The 18,501-nt window shown below is 39.8% G+C and overlaps 1 protein-coding gene across 3 annotated transcripts in view; it reads left to right on the forward strand.

Moving 5' to 3' along the window:
• The first annotated feature begins 256 nt into the window (after nucleotides 1-256).
• Nucleotides 257-18,501, forward strand: part of khdrbs3 (KH domain containing, RNA binding, signal transduction associated 3) — a 131,729-nt gene continuing 113,484 nt past the window's right edge. Inside the window, exon 1 of one of the 3 annotated variants that reach the window (XM_074613719.1) lies at nucleotides 257-720. In XM_074613719.1, coding sequence (XP_074469820.1) covers nucleotides 630-720 — 91 coding nt within the window. In that variant the 5' untranslated portion in view covers nucleotides 257-629. The remainder of the gene's footprint in view (nucleotides 721-18,501) is intronic. The other 2 variants (XR_012590678.1, XM_074613718.1) reach the window with 2 other exon arrangements.

Consider the following 18,501-nt stretch of genomic DNA (forward strand, 5'->3'; position numbering starts at 1 on the left):
ATAAATAAATAAAAATAAATAAATAAAAAATAAAGAAATAAATAAAACTTTAAAAAAGCCAACATAACTGTGCAAGATCAATATCATGTGACTATATCTCGGTGTTTCCCTGGTTCACGGTAACTTTATGCCAGCCTTAATGACCCGGTACTGGCGGGCCTCAGCACGGCGGACAGCTCCCTCGTGTTACTCCGCCTCCCTCCTTTCCATCCAAACAGCTGCGTGTGGCGCGCAGCGACCAATGACTGCAGCTTCCTCATTTCAGCACTGGATCCAACAGAGAGAGAGAGGAGCCTCAGAGAGCCTCAGAGAGCTCAGTCTGTCCACCCAGAGAGGAGAGAGAGGAGAGAGAGGGATGCGTAGCGGGGCTCTGCAACACGTCGATGGGATAAAACACCTCCCGGTCACATTTATTTATTAGTAACCTGCTTATTATTTTATATATAAGTGCGTATGTGCCGCGAGGACTGAGAGGAAATGCTCTTGTAAGCTCGAGCGCGAATGAACAGTAGCGAGTTTGCCTCACAGAAATATATTTTTTGCCAACTTGGTGGAGCCGCATTTTGGACGCTGAGCTGAAGTTGTTTGTATCCACTTGAATTGCATTTGAGTCGGTTAACGTGGACGAGATGGAGAGCGAAAAGTACTTGCCGGAGCTTCTGGCAGAGAAGGACACGCTGGACCCGTCTTTTCAGCACTCCCTGCGGCTACTGGATCAAGGTAAAGCACCACCACCAGCACCGTGGTTAAATACTGGAGTAAACACTTTAGCTGTGTCGGGAAAACAGTTTTTGAGTCTATAGTCAGGTTTAACGCTTCATGGTTCATGTTGGGCTGCAGGCTACATGACTGCACCGAGTCCGCCTACTTCAAGTTATAAATAAGAGGTTTTGTGGGGTCTTTACTTACAATTTCCTCTTCTTGGTCACACTAACATAGCGAGGTCCTCTTGGCTGGCATGGCTGCTTTGCCATGTGCAGCAAACAGTGTGTGTGTGTGTGTGTGTGTGTGTCGTGAAATCAGTGAGGTTTGACTGAAGACGAGGTTTTAACAAACTTCATTTCCATTGGACAAAGTTTTGGACCATAATTGAAAGAGATTCCTCTAAATGAGGATTTTGTTGCTGTTTTTCATCCTGCACAAAGCTGTAAACATGTTGTAACTGGTGGCAAAGTGGATATTTGCACATACAAATGCACCTATATCAGATGTTATAACATCATATTTAAAAAAGGAGTTTCAGGTTTGACTGAAGACCAGAGATTAACAAACTTGTCATTCCCATTGTACAAAGTTTGGGACCGTAAATGAAAGAAATTCCTCTAAATGAGGCTGTTTTTCATCCTGCACAAAAGCTGTAAACATGTTGTGGCAAAGTGGATATTTTGCACATACAAAGCACCTACTTCAGATCATAACATCATATTATAAGGAGAGGAAAACATGCACATTCTCAAAATTGTTTGTGGTGCTGGGAGTAGATCCCCTCCAATATGTACTTTTTCCAAGAAAATGACTTGCTCCCACACACACTTTTCTCTGCTTTATTAGTCAACGTTTTGGTCAACAAGGACCTTCATCAGGACATTAAATAAAAAATTAAATAACATCATATTATAGCCAGCAGTTGCAGTGTGAAACACTTAAAACCACCTGACTGACATCCCCAGTTTCTGCAGGCTGCAGCAGTCATCTCTATCCCCATGCATGTACATGTGTAAGCCGTGGTGCAAAGTGGTGGAATAATCACACTCTTATTCAAATGTACATGTGTTTCCTTCCTTTGAAGAAGTGGACGTGACTGAAATGGAATTTTGAACGGATGGAGATGGAGCAGCAGCAGCAGCACCACTCAGTAGACGCTTTAATTAATCCGTTGCACAGCCCCTCTGCTTTGAAGCTGTCAGAAATTTTTTTGCACTTCTCCAGACGCAGCCCCGTGGAGCTCCTCATGTGGGGAAGTGCTCTGTTATGGCATCCGAGTGCATCCTTCAAGTACCACTCATGGTTCTTCGTCTGGAGTCGAGCAGCCTATTGTTGGCTTTAAGGGGAGCAGACAAGGAGCACTAGTCTGTAAACAGTCCTGCTGCACTGTAACTAATTCTATTGAACCCCCCCAGATGCAGCTCCTGCACCAAGCAGGTGTTATTCAGACAGCCAGCTAGTGGTGCCTCCCAAACCTGACACTTCAAGGGGTCCTTAAAAAGGACTCCAAAGGGGAAACCTGCAAAGTGAGGCATGATTTCATTGTAATGTCATCTACTTGCTGGAGTAGTTAAGTGACAAACAGAATGACCTTTCTGGATATTTTGTCACCTTCTGAACCTGCGATATATGAATATACAGTTACTTTATTATCATTATTGAGTAATCTGCTGATTATTTTCTCAATTGATTTGTTAACCTTGAAGTAGGGCTACTACACAATTATCATGGCCAAAAAAATTCACAATAACATAACAATAACATCGGTAAAAATCTTCTTTAACTTTGTGCATTTTGTCTCTTTTTTTTTTTTTTGGCAAATGACGAGTGTAGAGAGTCTGTGACCATAACTGTACAGTATATATAAAGTGATTTAAGAGGTGCTGGATTATTTACACAGTTTTATCATCTGTGTATTATTAACTTAATATCATTATTTAATTTTTAAATATCACGATTAACGTCAGTAGCGGTATATCGCGACACCCTCTACCATGAATGCTAGTCAGGAAATAGAGAAAAATGTCCTTCACAACTTCCTAAAGACCAATGTGATGTCCTCAAATATCTTTTTTTGTCCGACCAACAGTCTTAAGCCCAAAGATATTCAGTTTACAATAAATATAACTAAGATGAAAAGAAGCAAATCCTCACAATTATTGGCATTTCTTGCTAGGAAATAACATGAAGATTATGAAAATTGTTGCAGATTGATTGAATGACTTAATCAAATTAACTGAATCATTTCATCTCTAAGTTAATATCTTAAATTATCACAAATGCAAAAACCTTCCTCTCTGATATAATCAGATTTAACCATATTAGATTTTTGGTCATTAATTATATTTTGAAATTATTGTTAGTTTCTGACATGAAAGAGTTTGGCGCTCCTGTAATGTCCTTGGATGGCCTACTAATAAAATGTAATATGCTGGTTTAAAAACAAAAGTGGCACATTCTTCACTGTAGTATGGAGTAGGTCAATAACTCATTTGTTGGACGATGAATTGTCCCAGAAATAATTGAAATAAACGATATTATTGTGATTTTAAGATCATTTTATGCCACTGATATAATGCTAATATAATAGCACAATAATGCCCTTTAAATGAGCAATGAACTTTTAATTCTGAGGAATTAGAATGTGAAAAAAAATATTAGAAATATCCGAAATAAATAAAACCACACTACCAAAACAATAAATAAACAGCAGGGAGAAATTCTGGCATCATGTTGGCTAAAGTGTTGTAAACAAACACGCATGTAAACATAGCAGGCAATATCGAGGTCAGCAAAAATGATCAAGGTCATGTCGATATATATCGTACTAGGGCTGTGCAATTAATCGAATTTCAATTACGATTTTGGCTTTGAACGATTATGAAAGCGAGACATTGACATATAACGATCATTGTGCTGCACCGTTTCGCAACGACACTGTCATTTTGTCTGGTATTATAAATTCATATACTACGGCCTTTTACTATAATGATGTGTAAAATGAAATACCTCTATGCTTATATAATCTTCTATTCATTCAGTGTATGTTAGAGTAGTAGATGTAATGGCCTTGACAATATCAGTTGCGCACTGAAAGAACAGATTTAGGTTAATGCATCTTGCAGTGAGCTGATTCATGTACAGTAAGGTAAATTCATTCCAGTCCGTGAGGAAGATAAGGCTGTGTTTTACTCAGCACTTTCTGCTATCGGCTGGTTTTGTTACTCAAATCTGGGTTAGTCTTTTTTTTTTTCCCACACATTCCCCTCACTGATAGAAAGACCGGAGCACTGAATACTTGATGCCAAGTTGAAAGACTCTTACCAGCCATTTCCTTGACAGAGACTCTCTTAAAGTCCGTTATCCACACTGCAGGCAGGTACTCTGCAGAGTTATAGCAAACATTGGCCATTCCCCAAAATCGAGTAAAAATGATGGAATACTTTGAACATAAGGCACGACAAGCCCAAAAAAGAATTTTAGAGCAAATGTTCCCCCTGTGTTTTACATTCAAATAGTTTTACCTCACACAAGTTCTTGATGTTCCAATAAAGTTAGTTTGTGATATTTCTGGTGGGGGCAAAGATTGCAGTTGGACACCATCGCGAGCGGCAGAATTAATCCGTGACATTTTATGAAGTAAGCAGAACTCTGCGGTGCACAAAATTTGGCCGAAACAGTCTGCCACAACTCCAAAAACTGTAAATACTGTTATCTCTCTCTTACACAACAGATGGAACACGATGCAGCTTAATAGAGCACTTCTTCTGCCATCTTGCTGATGAGTTCTGGACTTGATTATGCAATTGGCAGGGGATGCTGGGAACAGAGCTAGAGTAACTAGAGTTTGCTGCGTGCTGAATGGCGAATATGAGATTACTCCAGGTCTGGAGAGACTTCCATTCAGGAGAAATTAGAGGAGCATTGTGTTTGGAAGCTTGGGGACAGGGCGGGCTGCTTTGATAAGTTTGGGCCATTCGCAGAGCTCTTATCCCGCGAGGACCATATCTCTGCCCCTGTGACAAGCCTCATACTGTCAGCAGCAGACACTGCAAGGAGCTGAAGAAATATCTTAAGCCAAAATAAGAGACAAGCAGGACCAGCAGCCTACATTGAAGGAAAAATCCTCAACAGCATACTAATGAAGGACTTCTAGGTATGGAAACAAGTCGGGTGGCATGAAGTGCATCTTGCTGTTACTGACATTAAATCGGTTTTACCTAACAGTATATAGGGGCACAAGGCACAACACTTGTTTCTAGTATTTATTCATGTCTTATTTTAAGTTAATTCTTGACCTTGGAAACAGTAGTTTAACATGAAAAAAAATCTTATTTTTAGGGCTGTAACTTTATTTTGTGAAATTCTAATTGCCATTGTAACTTGGGGAGTAAATAAATGTTCAGTCTTATCCATTACCGACCCATTACCGACCCTGTTTCCCTTAGCAAACTAGGCTACTTTTTGTTGTCTTTGCTAATGAAAAGTGTAGAAAAAAAATGCAGCAAGTACGGGTAGGAAAAAGAATGTATTCATCTATGTATCGCGATTATTATTTTTTTCTACGATTTTGAAATTTTTGCATATACCAATAGAATCTATGATGACAATTAACACATTTAATATATAAATATCAATATCAATCAATCCCAAAGATATCTGAAATCTTTAAAAAAAATCTGAAATAGTTGCAAGTTACATAAAAAGAAACATTAACATATTGTAAATAACATAAAGCATTAACATAGTTGATAGTTTCAACAGTAATTGCTTATTTAAATGCTTTTCGTCATGTGCATTTTAGATGTTTGCAGTCAGTGTGCAGGCATTATTCTTTTCATAAATGCTGATTAGCTGAATAGACGTGCACCTGCATGTAACATGAGTAGAACTATACTCCATCTGATTAAAATTAGGTGTTTCAGCTCTAGATTAAAGTGTTAGACTGTGTGTCAAGAAACAAGAGAATCAATTACATTCGTCCTTATGATTTGATTAATATTACAATTGTTGTATTTATTTGTATTAGACCTCTCAGTTTCCCTCCCATGCAGACAGAAAGTGGAAAGCCATTATTATGATTATTGTGATTATCACAGCTGATCATTAAAATAGAATCCCCATTGCTTAACAGTATAATGATGAATATCTATGGGTGAAGTTGTGTAAACAATAACACGTTTAAAATGTAAAGTCGCTCCCTGCTCCAGATGTAGTCTGTTTGTTCAGCATGTGGATGCAGAGCAGCCCACTCCTGAATGTTTCAGGACCTCTCTGGCCCAGTTTGGACGTTATAACCTCGGCGCTGCACATACGCTCCGTATCTAGTGCTTTTTAATTGGATATTCCGCAGCAGGAGCCCGGCACAATGTTTGCATTGAATTAACAGACTCAGCTAGCTTACCCACAAAGAAAAACAACAAAAAAAACATGCAATATGTGCACAGACTGAGCAGGTGGAGAGGGGAAGTATCCTTATTTCAGACATGATGCCCCATCGTTAATTCAAACATCTCCATCTCATCAACACAACAGAGGGGTATTTTTAGCCGTGCTTGAGTCTTGCCCCGAGTGGGAGCAGTTCCTGGGCTAGAATGCCCAGAAGTGAACAGAAATAAGCTTTGGCGTAGGATCAAAGGCAGTGATATCGTTTTGTTGGGGAAACAGTGCTTGATAGCGATAATGATCTGTGGATCTGCGGCTGGCCGACATGCTGAGCCACACAGAGAGGTTGGAGGCGCAGCAGCCGCAGCCTCGAAACCCATCGGAGACCGAGAGCCGACTGGTTATTTGACCCGCAGATGTAGCGAACTTCCAGGTGAACTGTAAGAGGGCAGACGGGGGGGGAGCTCCGGCAGCAACCCGCTTTGCATTCAGACGAGCGGTGGTTTGGCTGCCGAGCGGCGCTGTGGCTGAGAGGTGTTTGCAGAGCTCTAGTCTCTGCTTTGCTGCAGCTCCCACTGGAATCCAGGGGCGAAATGTAGGCCAGGACTAACACACAGGCAGATCCCAGTTATAAAACCTAACAGCACCTCGTTTTACAGGCGCGACGACGAGTCACGTGCCCGCATTGATTTCACTGCTAATGTGGAACGCATGCTCTCACTCGTTATAGCAATAATGAGCCAATGAGGCTGTGATTTAGCTCTTTCCCCCACTCAGCACTTGATAGCCATTAATAGAGTTAAAATGTCAAACCTGGAACATTAACATGAGTCATCCGTGTTCCTCTGCATGTAAACAAACAGACACAGTTAGTTCCTCAATGAGAAATGATAATATAACACAGCTGGAAGAAAGCCAGGTGCAGTCATTTCTAGCTTCACCTGGATGAGCATAAATGACTCTAATGACTGGAAAGTATCCAGAATGAAAAAAGCTTGACATGTATATACTTCAAGCTGCACTAATCAATATTTAGACATGAACACGGTTTGGTTTGTTTGGTTTTACGGCCCACCACTTTGTTCCCCCTCTCACCGCTCCTGTGATCCTCTTTTCCAGCCACAGCAGGCAACGAAAAAGCTCTGATAAACCCATTTACACCAGCACCAAACTGCAGGTAGACACAGTTAGCGACTACATGGTGAACATGGTGAACACAGTGAAGCAGCCAAACAAGGTAAAGAGCCAGAGATTTCTCTCAGAACAGAGCTAGAAGGAGAGTGACTGGGCCTGAATTCATTTGGTCGTAACATGAATGATAATGGTGCTCTGTGTTTGCTGGATGTGTAAACAGGCAGTGGTTTGAAAAAAAACAAAAGTACTAGTAGTGAAAGCTGGTTTTGAAAGCCTTGTCAGATTCTCCTTCAGTGTTGTACTTGTACTTGTTCTTGTATTAGGGCTGTCTGTTTTAAAGCTAAGAGATCCTGGTATAATATGAAACTAGAAAACCTAAGGAATCCATTGGTACCAACCATGTCATACTAGCTTGTCATGAAGGAGGCTAAATAACGCTCCAAACTTGCGCTAAATTTTGGCGAGGAAAAACTGCCATGGCCATTTTCAAAGGGGTCCGTTGACCTCTGACCTCAAGATATGTGAATGTAAAATGGGTTCTATGGGTACCCACGAGTCTCCCCTTTACAGACATGCCCACTTTATGATAATCACATGCAGTTTGGGGCAAGTCAAGTCAGCACACTGACACACTGACAGCTGTTGTTGCTTGTTGGGCTTGAGTTTGCCATGTTATGATTTGAGCATATTTTTTATGCTAAATGCAGTACCTGTGAGGGTTTCTGGACAATATTTGTCATTGTTTTGTGTCTTTAATTGATTTCCAATAATAAATATACACATACATTTGCATGAAGCAGCATATTTGCCCACTCCCATGTTGATAAGAGTATTAAATACTTGACAAATCTCCCTTTAAGGTACATTTTGAACCGATAAACAGAACAAGTGACTGAGATCATTCTTTTATGTGTGAGGCAACATCAGGCTTGACTTAAACATTGCTTTCCTAACTTTTTAAAACAAAATGTAACAAATAAATACATAGATAGAAATTCAATTAATGGCTATATATTATTAAAATAATAGATCATACATCTGCAACTTGGTAAAAAATATTAAAAATTAACAGGAATTACAATTCAAATGTAAACCGTTTTAATGCAGCAAGAAATTGGTCAAAACTTAAATTGGGAATTAAAATACCAGTATATAATGTATGTAGTATTTAAACATAGCATTGAATTGAATAGATCGGCCCCATTGACAACGATATCTGATTCAGCAAGTAGAGTCAGTATCGGTTTTGGTGCATACCTTAAAAAAACATGGTTGTATTTTTTAAAACTCAGATACTGAAAAAAAGTATTGTTTTAGAATTGGTGCCATAATCCAGTTATCATACTAGACGATGCTTTACAGTGAAAATCTGAGCATTTTGAGTCAGCTTTGAACAGTTGTTTTAGTAACATGTTACTTTTCTGCTCAAACCCTGGTTAAAATGTCATACCACAAAACCAGAAGTTATTAATTGCATAGGGTTGCAACTAATGATTATTTTCTCGATTAATGGATTAGTTCTTTGCACTATAATATGTCAGAAAATGGTGAACAATGTTGATCAGTGTTTCCCAAAGCCCAAGATGACGTCCTCAAAAGTCTTGTTTTGTCCACAACTCAAAGATATTCAGTTTACTGTCATGAAGGAGTAAAGAACCCATCAAATATTCACATTTAAGAAGCTGCAATCAGAGAATTTTGACTTTTTTTCTTAAAAAAATTACCCAAATCGATTAATCAATTATCTAAATAGTTGCGGCTTAATTTAATAGTTGACAAGTACTTGATTAATCGTTGCAGCTCTAATTTACTCCTCTCCATCTGTTGGTTCATTGCTCTGTTGGTCCATGCAATGCCTTCACCGTATTGCATACAGTCTCCACCTGGCACAAAGCTCGCCTTGGGCTCAGCTTGTTGATTTACTGTCAAATTCCCATGCTGAACATGCTGCTCCGGTATAAATGCTGCATTCATATTTCAAATGCCACAAAGATGTGCATTTTCCTCCTCCACCTGCATCCATACATTGCTCAGGGCCTGCCTTGAGCTGTCTGCTAGGACAGCTATCCAAGAGGAGACTCCCAATTAAAGCGGCCAGCCAGGGCATCTTAAATAATGCAAAGTGCACTTGTTTAGGCAGGAGTATGCTGAAAGCTGATATTCCACATCTCTGGTGAGGAGAGATCACTTAGAGATGTGTGTTGCAGGGTCTTTGGCACGGCTGAGTATAATTTAACAATTTGTATGCAGGTGCCAATACAACAAAACAGTGCTTTTACCTTACCTTACTTACCTTACCTTACTCTTGAATTTGTTTGTTTAAAAAAATATATATATTAAAATATATTTATATATAAAACCCTTTTTTTCATTTAACAAAGAAAGGCAAAGTTCTCAAATGTTAGATGCAGTCTAAACAAGGGATGCACGATATAAGCAAAGTAGCGATATGCGATAATGTTGAATATCGCAATAACAATGGTACTTATGATAAATATACAGATATTAGTGTACTTAGTTCTGCATGTCTGCTGCTTCCAGTATTCTGCTAAAATACAACCAATTGCTTGTTGAATTAAAAAAAAAGATAGGAAATGATATCCAACATTCTTTTATTGAACAAATTGAACTGGACACAAAAGGCACCAATAAAAAAAGGAACATATTAACATTTTAAAGAGCAGTTTTCTACTGATACTCTCTTTCAACTAACTAAAAAAAGACCCTGAGTACAATGTCTTATCGCGCTAGTTGACATCCCAAAAACGATAGAGAAGCGATATTGTGCAGCCCTAGTCTAAACCCAAGCAGCCATACAAGAACATTAAAATTACAATTTGCTTAAACAAATCTACAAATTGATGTTAAATGCTGACTTTCGCTACTTGACATATTCTTATACTTAGTGCTTTAGACACGTTTAATTTTGTACCAGGACCTACATGTTCTTACTCCCAACTTGTCCAATACCGACGCTTGGTCAGTGGCCTTAAGCTTCTAACTATGACGCTCTAGGTATCCTCTAGCGTAAGTTTAGGACATGTCACGGACAGCTTACATGCATAGTGTCTCTTCAAAATAAACTTCTGTTTTCAAATGTAGTTAGGTTTATGTCACAAAACCACTTAGTTAAGGTTAGGAAGAGATCGTGGTTGACATTAACTTGACTGGCTCACGACTCACGGGATTAACGATACAAACGGCACTAATGAGTCATATCAATAACCAGGGCTCAACAATAAGGCTTGCCCACTGTCCCGGGGCAAGTAAAATGCCATGCCAGGCTAGTAAATTAGGGCAACTAAAACACTATTAAACACGCAGTTTTTTCTGGTGCTGATGATGAAAGTAGCTAACGAGTGAAGCATCTCGTTTCCAGCTCATCTCTGTTGAGAGTTGCACATACACAATACTGATCGGGCACTCGCGACAAATACAGACGCTAAAGGGTGCCTCGGTGCATTGGTATCAGATGGCGAGGGCCACTGACCAAGCGTCTTTATTTGTCGCGTTGGGAGTGAGAACGGGTTGCCAGTACCGGACGGATATTGAAAGAGCCCGTGTCATCATCTCAACAATACAGCCTCTGCTTTAGCCCTCCCTGCATCACTGATAGCTCCATTAATCCTCATCTTATTGGATGATAATATTCTCCGCACAGTGCTGCCCAAGACAGGACGCAGACAGACTAGGATTACACTGGATTAGTTTGAAAAGAAGAAGAAAACCCCCAGACTGTATCAATCTGTTTACTGTGCCCGAGGCTGGGAGACAAAGGGAGATGGGGATGGAAAAGACGGAGAGGGTAGGAGTGGGTTGGCAGGGCTGTAGAGAAAGTAAGAGTCTCTTTCCCCAGGGAAAGGTTATTTGTAAAGGGGATTGTACCAAAGTCAGTTACAAAAGGGAAAATGCAATCTGAAGGGGGGGAACAAAAAATGGAGGAGTGAAATGGAATGGGAGTTGAAATAGAAAAGGAGATGGGAGTGCTGTCGTAGATGCGTTAGTGATAAATAAAAAAGTTCAGATGTCTGAAAAAGAAAATATAAAAACTCTCAGGCTACTCTTGACCCTGCTTTCATAACTCGGTGTCATCTTCTATAACTAAAAAACAGGTGAAACGCTAGAAGGAGTGCCACGTCATCCATGATTAAATAACTGGAATAATTGCTGCGATGCAATACAGAGACTGTGATCTCCCACTTCCTCGATGAGTGGTGTAAATTCATTGCTTATTAATTTTTGACACTATGGAAGCTTTCCGAACACATTTCACACGTACGGTAATGTACAGTGTTCGTTTTTTGGTTTCACATCAGTAGAGAATGAGAAGTGTTTTCAGCCCACTTTCTTATTTTCTGGCACTAAACCGCACTATTAGAGTTAATATTTGACTTTGGAGCTGGTTTTTACTTTGACGGGGTCCTTTCCGTGCCCCCGCCTTGATCTCGCCGTGACAGCCACCGCTTCCCTTCCCCTCCTCTTTATTTATGTCGTTTTGTGTGGTTGGCGCCTCTATAGAGTGGATTGCACTGGATTAGCTTCTCCGCCTTCCCAACTGATCCGATCCATTTTGTGTAATCCAACTCAATTTAATTATGTTTATCGTTCCACCTCGCTGCTGCCGAGGAGCAGCAGCACACCTCAGCCGAGATAAGCCCGGGGACCTTGTGCCTTTTTGCTGGCAGAGTGTCTGCCTGAGCCTGTTGCTCTATAAACAGATGGTGTAAGTCACCTACACTCTCAGTAAATACTCTGTTAGGTACAATATTATGATTCAGAGCTCCCCCTCGAACATCACTGTGACATGGAAAAAATAACCAAGGTTGAAGATCATAACCTCAATTTTTTTTTTCCCGCTGTTATGGGAATTTGTACAGTTTAGCAGGCTCTCCTTCCCTCGCCCCCTCTGATGTTGGAGAATTAATGTGCCCACTATGTATACAGTCTTCTGTATTACTTCTGTGAGTCTCATGCTTGGCATTAGATTAGGGGTGTCAAAGTTAACGCGACAATAACAGGTTTTAACGCCACTAATTTATTTAACACATTATTGCAACTTGCGAGGTTGTAGCGGGCTTTAAAGCTAGAGTGAAGATACAGGCATCATATGAAACTAGAAAAACCAAAGGAATCCATTGGTACCAACCATGTCATACTAGCTTGTTGCCAAACTTGTGCAACATTTTGGCAAGGAAAAACTGTCATGGCCATTTTCAAAGGGGTCCCTTGACCTCTGACCTCAAGATATGGGAATGAAAATGGGTTCTATGGGTACCCACGAATCTCCCCTTTACAGACATGCACACTTTATGATAATCACATGCAGTTTGAGGCAAGTCATAGTCAAGTCAGCACACTGACACACTGACAGCTGTTGTTGATTGTTGCCTGCCATGATTTGATCATATTTTTTTATGCTAAATGCAGTACCTGTGAGGGTTTCTGGACAATATTTGTCATTGTTTTGTGTTGTTAATTGATTTCCAATCATAAATATACACACACATTTGCATAAAGCAAGCGTATTTACCCACTCCCATGTTGATAAGAGTATTAAATACATGACAAATCTCCCTTTAAGGTGCATTTTGAATAAATTTGCGATTAATTTGCGATTAATCACGATTGAATTTCTTTAATCGATTGACAGCCCAACATTAGATATCAAAAGCTCAAAGTAGAAGCCTAAAAATAATTTTTCAAACACTCTGTAGTCAGGCACGGATTATCCACTGGGTCGATAGGCCTCCGACCTCCAGGGGCCTCCGAAATCCTGTTATTCTTTACTTTTTTAAAAATCAAATTGAATAAATTGAGTGTGTGTGTGTTGACAACACAGTCAACGGCAGTTTGTAAAATAGTCACGAAATTTATTCTATTTGATTCGTGTACAAAGACAGGAATTTCCCTTTTTCTTTTTTGTGAGGCACAGCACGATTTTCAACAGCCTATTTTTCATGCGTTTTCCTCGAATGTCCAGCAACACGTGATGCACATGTCAATTTCCGCTCCAGTCTTTTGAAAATAAAATTACCTCGTTAGGTTTTACGTTAATGTAGAGGAAGACAGTAACCCGGCAGCGGCAGCCACTGCTAGCTCAGATGCACAGTTCAAGGCCCCAATTTTTTCTTCCTTCTGAATGTAGCAACTGTGCTGCCAAAAGACGTTAAATTTTGTTGCGAATGTTAAACGTATTTCTGCCCTTCGGATACTGATCTCAGACCTTCTGTATGGGCGAGAAATGCCTCCGATCCTGCAGTCTAAGAAACGTACAGTTTCGGTGTAGTCGACTGCTCTGAGCAGCTGATGTTAAAGCCCAACGAGTAGTGAGGATGAAAGGAAAGAATAGACCCTGCTCTGTTTCCTGTCTGTCATCTGTATCGCCTCCGTAAAAACTCTGTTTTATTACCTTGGGACTAATTTATTATTTTAGACTTGTTCTTTTGTCAGGTATTATTTGATTCGGTATTTTAATAGGGGACTTGTGCTGATATAAACAGCTCTCTTCTCCAAAGGAGTCTTCTTATAGCACAGCATACAAAGAAACTAAGATAATAGAATATTCACACACTGTATGTGATGTAGAGCCAGATTGCATTCTTCTGTCACCAAAGATACATTTTAAGTGTAATTTTAATGTAATGGAAACAAACAAAACGTCATCATTGTTTCACAACCATTAACATCATTAATCTTCTTTGATGCATTGAGGTCCATCTGAAATCACATTTAGTCATCCCTTTGTTGTCAAAAATAATGTCAATGTGATTTTCAAATGTATTATTAATAGTATTTTTTATTATTGAAAGCAAGAAAAAGCTCTTTTGGGAAATATCAGAAATGCTGTTTTTCATGTTGGCTGTAGGGGCGTGTTTGTGTTTGATTGACAGCAGCTGGCGGGCTGCCAGTGTGTCGGTGTTACACCTACATCATGTCATATCGGCAGACAGCGTGTTGTTAGTGGTGTTGAAGAGGAAGGACCACGGCAGCTAATTAGCCATATGACGTAAGCAGTGCACTTTTCCCCGGAAAATGTTGGTTTGGTGGCCCGTTCAACCAGCTATGGTGAAGGACAAGATTTATTGTTGATTGTTCATGTTTGCAAGTTAGATAAGAAGGAGACTGAAAGGTTGTTGTTCTTCTGTTGTGTAGCAGGCTGCTGTCTGGCTCAGTGTGACCGACAGGATGTTGATGTTACTGCTTTATGCAAAATTTGACTGACTGTATAGAAATAAGGTCTGCATATACATGTAGACAGATACCTTACAGTATTCCATCAAATTAATGCAAAAGGGGGCGCCATCATGAAACCCAAAAATGTAAAATATCAGTAGAAATGTTTCCCTTTTGCTTTCAGAGTTTTTTTCAAAGGAGAACACAGGACAAGTGATTTAAGGAGCAGATATGTATGCTGTAGCACACTGGCTCCCAACTCCCACAAGGGGTCGCCGAACCTTCAATTTTAAGGGGTATAAGACAACCAGTGGGCTACCTCCGGGCTCTGAGAAGTGAAGCCAATGCAGAAGTGTCTTAAACTTGCATTCTTTCTAATAGCCAGCAGGGGGCGACTCCTCTGGTTGCAAAAAGAAGTCTGATTGTATAGAAGTCTATGAGAAAATGAGCCTACTTCTCACTTGATTTATTACCTCAGTAAACACTATAAACATGAGTTTATGGTCTAAAATCGCTAGTTTCAAGTTTTCTTCAATACAGCATGATGTTCATTTAGTAAATGATGGTCCCATTTAGAGTCAAATAGACCATAAAGCAGGGGATGCTTTAGGGCGTGGCTACCTTGACAGGTTGCTACCACGGCGTTGTCCGGTCTGGGAGTTGTCCTTGTTTTCATCTTACAACTGTAACCCTTTCACAGTGTGTTTTCACATCATGAAAGTTAACTGTAACATTGCGGTGGCCTAAAAAGCTTTCGGTTGTACTTAGCTCCACCCTCTAGTGTCACTTCTGGTTGCAAAAAAACAAGATGGTGACAACCAAAATGCCGAACTCGAGGCTTCAAAACGGCAGTCCACAAATCAATGGGTGACTACGTCCACTTCTTGTACACAGTCTATGATGACAACCTTTTATTTAATACATATACAGTTGGCCTATATCTCAGGATTTCATTCATTTATGTGAAGAAAACTAAATGAAATTGTTATTTTTATAGTTTGGATTATTATTTAAGATATAAACAAGATAAGGGCACGGTGAAGACCTGAACACGAGCTGTATTCACGGAGTCTTCCTTATCTGCTAAACCAAAAAAAACATAATACAGACAAAGAATTATATTAAAAGTTCCTAGAAATATGAGGAAAACTCATCTCTGATGCAATATTCACAGGAAATAATCAGCTCAAAATTCATCCAAATGGCTCGTTTTACACAAACTTCCTATTGCGTTCACTAGTTGGGTTAATTGTACTGTTCATCAGTTGTTCTGCATTGAATATAATAAGAAATACCCATACAATATGTCACTTAGTCAGTCAGTTTACTCAATGATAGGAAAGGGGTCCCTTATGGCAAAAGGTTCGGAACCACTGCTGTAACAGACAAAAAAAATGCTATTTAATTTCACTTGGTCTGTCATGCTCACCTTTTGAAAACAGAAAAAGAAGCAGAGGCTTTGGTGGCGGTTGCAGTGGTGGTGGCGGTGGGCATGAATCTTTAATGAGCGAGGGGTGGTGGGATATCAGTAAATGAAAGTTAAGTGCATTTTCTAGGTTTTTGGAGCAGGAAAAGTTATCCTGTAACGCACGAGAGATGAGGAGAGATGGATGCTCATTTACCACCAGTAAGTGCCGAGAGACCTTTCCTGGTGTCCTGCTGGGCCGCTTGCTTCGTCGTGTCTTTTTAGAGCCTCATATTAAAGCCTAATTGTGTTCAGATATTTAGGGACATCTCCCTCTGTTTCTTGTGCTCTTTTTTTCTATTATATGGCATGCCGACAAAGTCATTCAAAGTACGATACACTGCGAACCCAATATCTCATTTGTATGTGTTTAGAGTGACTTACTGAATGATTTCATCGCCTCATTTCCATTAATAGAGCACAGTGACCAGATGCAGCATGTATATTGTTTTTTGTCAGCCTGTTAACATGTCACTGCTGTTGCATTTGGCTGTAAAACAATCATTAAGTCTTATAGGCAAACCATAAATAAAGGGTCAAATCAGATACGACCCTCATAACAAGCACAATTATCCACTCTCTCCTCGGTAATAAAATCGTATGCTGTTGTCTTGCCGCTGCTGTCTGTTTGACACTCGATGGCTCATATGTGCTCCTTCACTGTGCCATTTGGCAGCACTTCTTGTTAAAGTTTGACCCAGGATTTGCCCAATAAGAGGCTTGTTAAAGTTTGACCTGGAAGTGCATCTCTGTCTGTCTGCTTGTTAAATCTCCGTCTCTTTCTCTGCAGCCATCATTAGTCCACAGAAAATATTGGAGCTTCTATGGAGGCTCTTTTTTTTTTTCTACATCCCAGACAAAACAAAAAGCCTTGCAGCATACTGTGAGATGGCTCTCACGAAAGCAACACATTGGAGTCTTAATTATACAAACCTTTATTTAAAAGGGACAGCTGTTCTGCCAGCAGAAATGATCTGGGCTGAGCTGTAGGGCATTAGTTTCTTGTTATTTGTATGCTGCTTAATACTGAAGAAAAATGCATTTTTAATATAGGAACTTAACAATACTTGAAGAATTATAATTATTTCATACAATAGTTTTGTTTTCCTAGAAATAATGTCAGTATTCAACAAGACCAGATGAGGCAGCTGCTTCATTTGAATCCATAAAATGACACGTAATTCAGGGAGCATTTTAAACACGTGACCCTACTGTTGTTTTGGTCCCATTTTTACAGATTTTAATGTGGTGAAATAGCGTTAAACACTATTTGGTGTAATTTCAACTTGATTTTAAAATGAACTAGGGCTGCAGCTAACGATTATTTTTCATTGTGGATTAATCTGTTGATTATTTTCTTGATTAATCGATTAGTTGTTTGGTCTATAAAATGTCAGAAAATGGTGAAAAATGTCGATCAGTGTTTCCCAAAGTCCTCAAATGTCTTGTTTTGTCCACAACTCAATGACAGTTTCTTTGATAGAGGAGTAAAGAAACCAGAAAATATTCACATTTAAGAAGCTAGAATCAGAGAATTTAGACATTTGTTTTCTTAAAAAAATTACTCAAACAGATTCATTCTATTTCAAAATAGTTGGTGATTAATTTAATAGTTAAGAACTAATCTAATAATAGCTTCGAAACCACAAAACAAAAGCAGCAGAAAGGCTGAATGATGAAGCTGACATTATTCTATACTTTCCTCACTGTTTGTAAATCCTATTAAAATAAATAGCCCCAAGCTCATTGGTTCCTACTGAAGATGTAAATCTGTTAAATCGGGTCGCAAATATATAGTTTCAACTTTAAAAAGGGCTCAGTAACCTCAGTCACCAGTAAAGTCCTAAAAAAAACAGAGGTAAATATTCCATTTGTTGGGGATTATATTTAGCCGTGGATTAATACACATTTGGCGCACTAGTGAGTATTTACAGCAGCAGCGTGGTGTATTTAGGGTTGACTTAGTGTGTGTGTTCATGGTAATGAAGGAACATGTCACACGGTGCAACAGTGTGTCTCATTGGTGTGTTTGAATAGTTTTTGGACATCAATAAAGATGTATGGCACAGAGGAATAACATATACCCGACCATAGGGCTGCACAATTTATTGAATATTAATCGCGATCACAATTTCTGCATCGCAACATGAAAGCTCTGCTGCATATCAAATCACGCGCTTCCTAAACCAACAGCCAGCCACCAGGGGGTGATCCAAATGTTTCAGCTCAACACATTCTCTCTCCCAACTCGTCAAATACCGCCGCTTGGTCAGTGCCCCTCGGCATCGATGACCGACGCACGGGGTACCTCTCTTACGTTACTTTTGGACGGACCGGGGACGGCGTGTCGATATATGCTCGTTACATGCATAGTGTCCTTTCAAAATAAACTAAACAGCACTCTCACGCTATTAATACTATGCCACTTGCTCCGACCGTTGAATGACGCCGTGGGTGGGTTTACATTAGAGTTAGCTGAAAGCCCGGTTCGTCACATACTGTCAATAAAGGAGTGCCTCCATGAGTCAGTTTCCGATGCCGAGGGGCGCTGCCCAATCGGCGGTATTTGACGAGTTGGGAGTGAGAACAGATTGTTTTGGCTTCACTTTTACAGAGCTGTCATGCCCCTGCACGCGGCT

Source organism: Sebastes fasciatus, chromosome 17 (assembly GCF_043250625.1).
Source record: "Sebastes fasciatus isolate fSebFas1 chromosome 17, fSebFas1.pri, whole genome shotgun sequence".
Taxonomy (NCBI): domain Eukaryota; kingdom Metazoa; phylum Chordata; class Actinopteri; order Perciformes; family Sebastidae; genus Sebastes; species Sebastes fasciatus.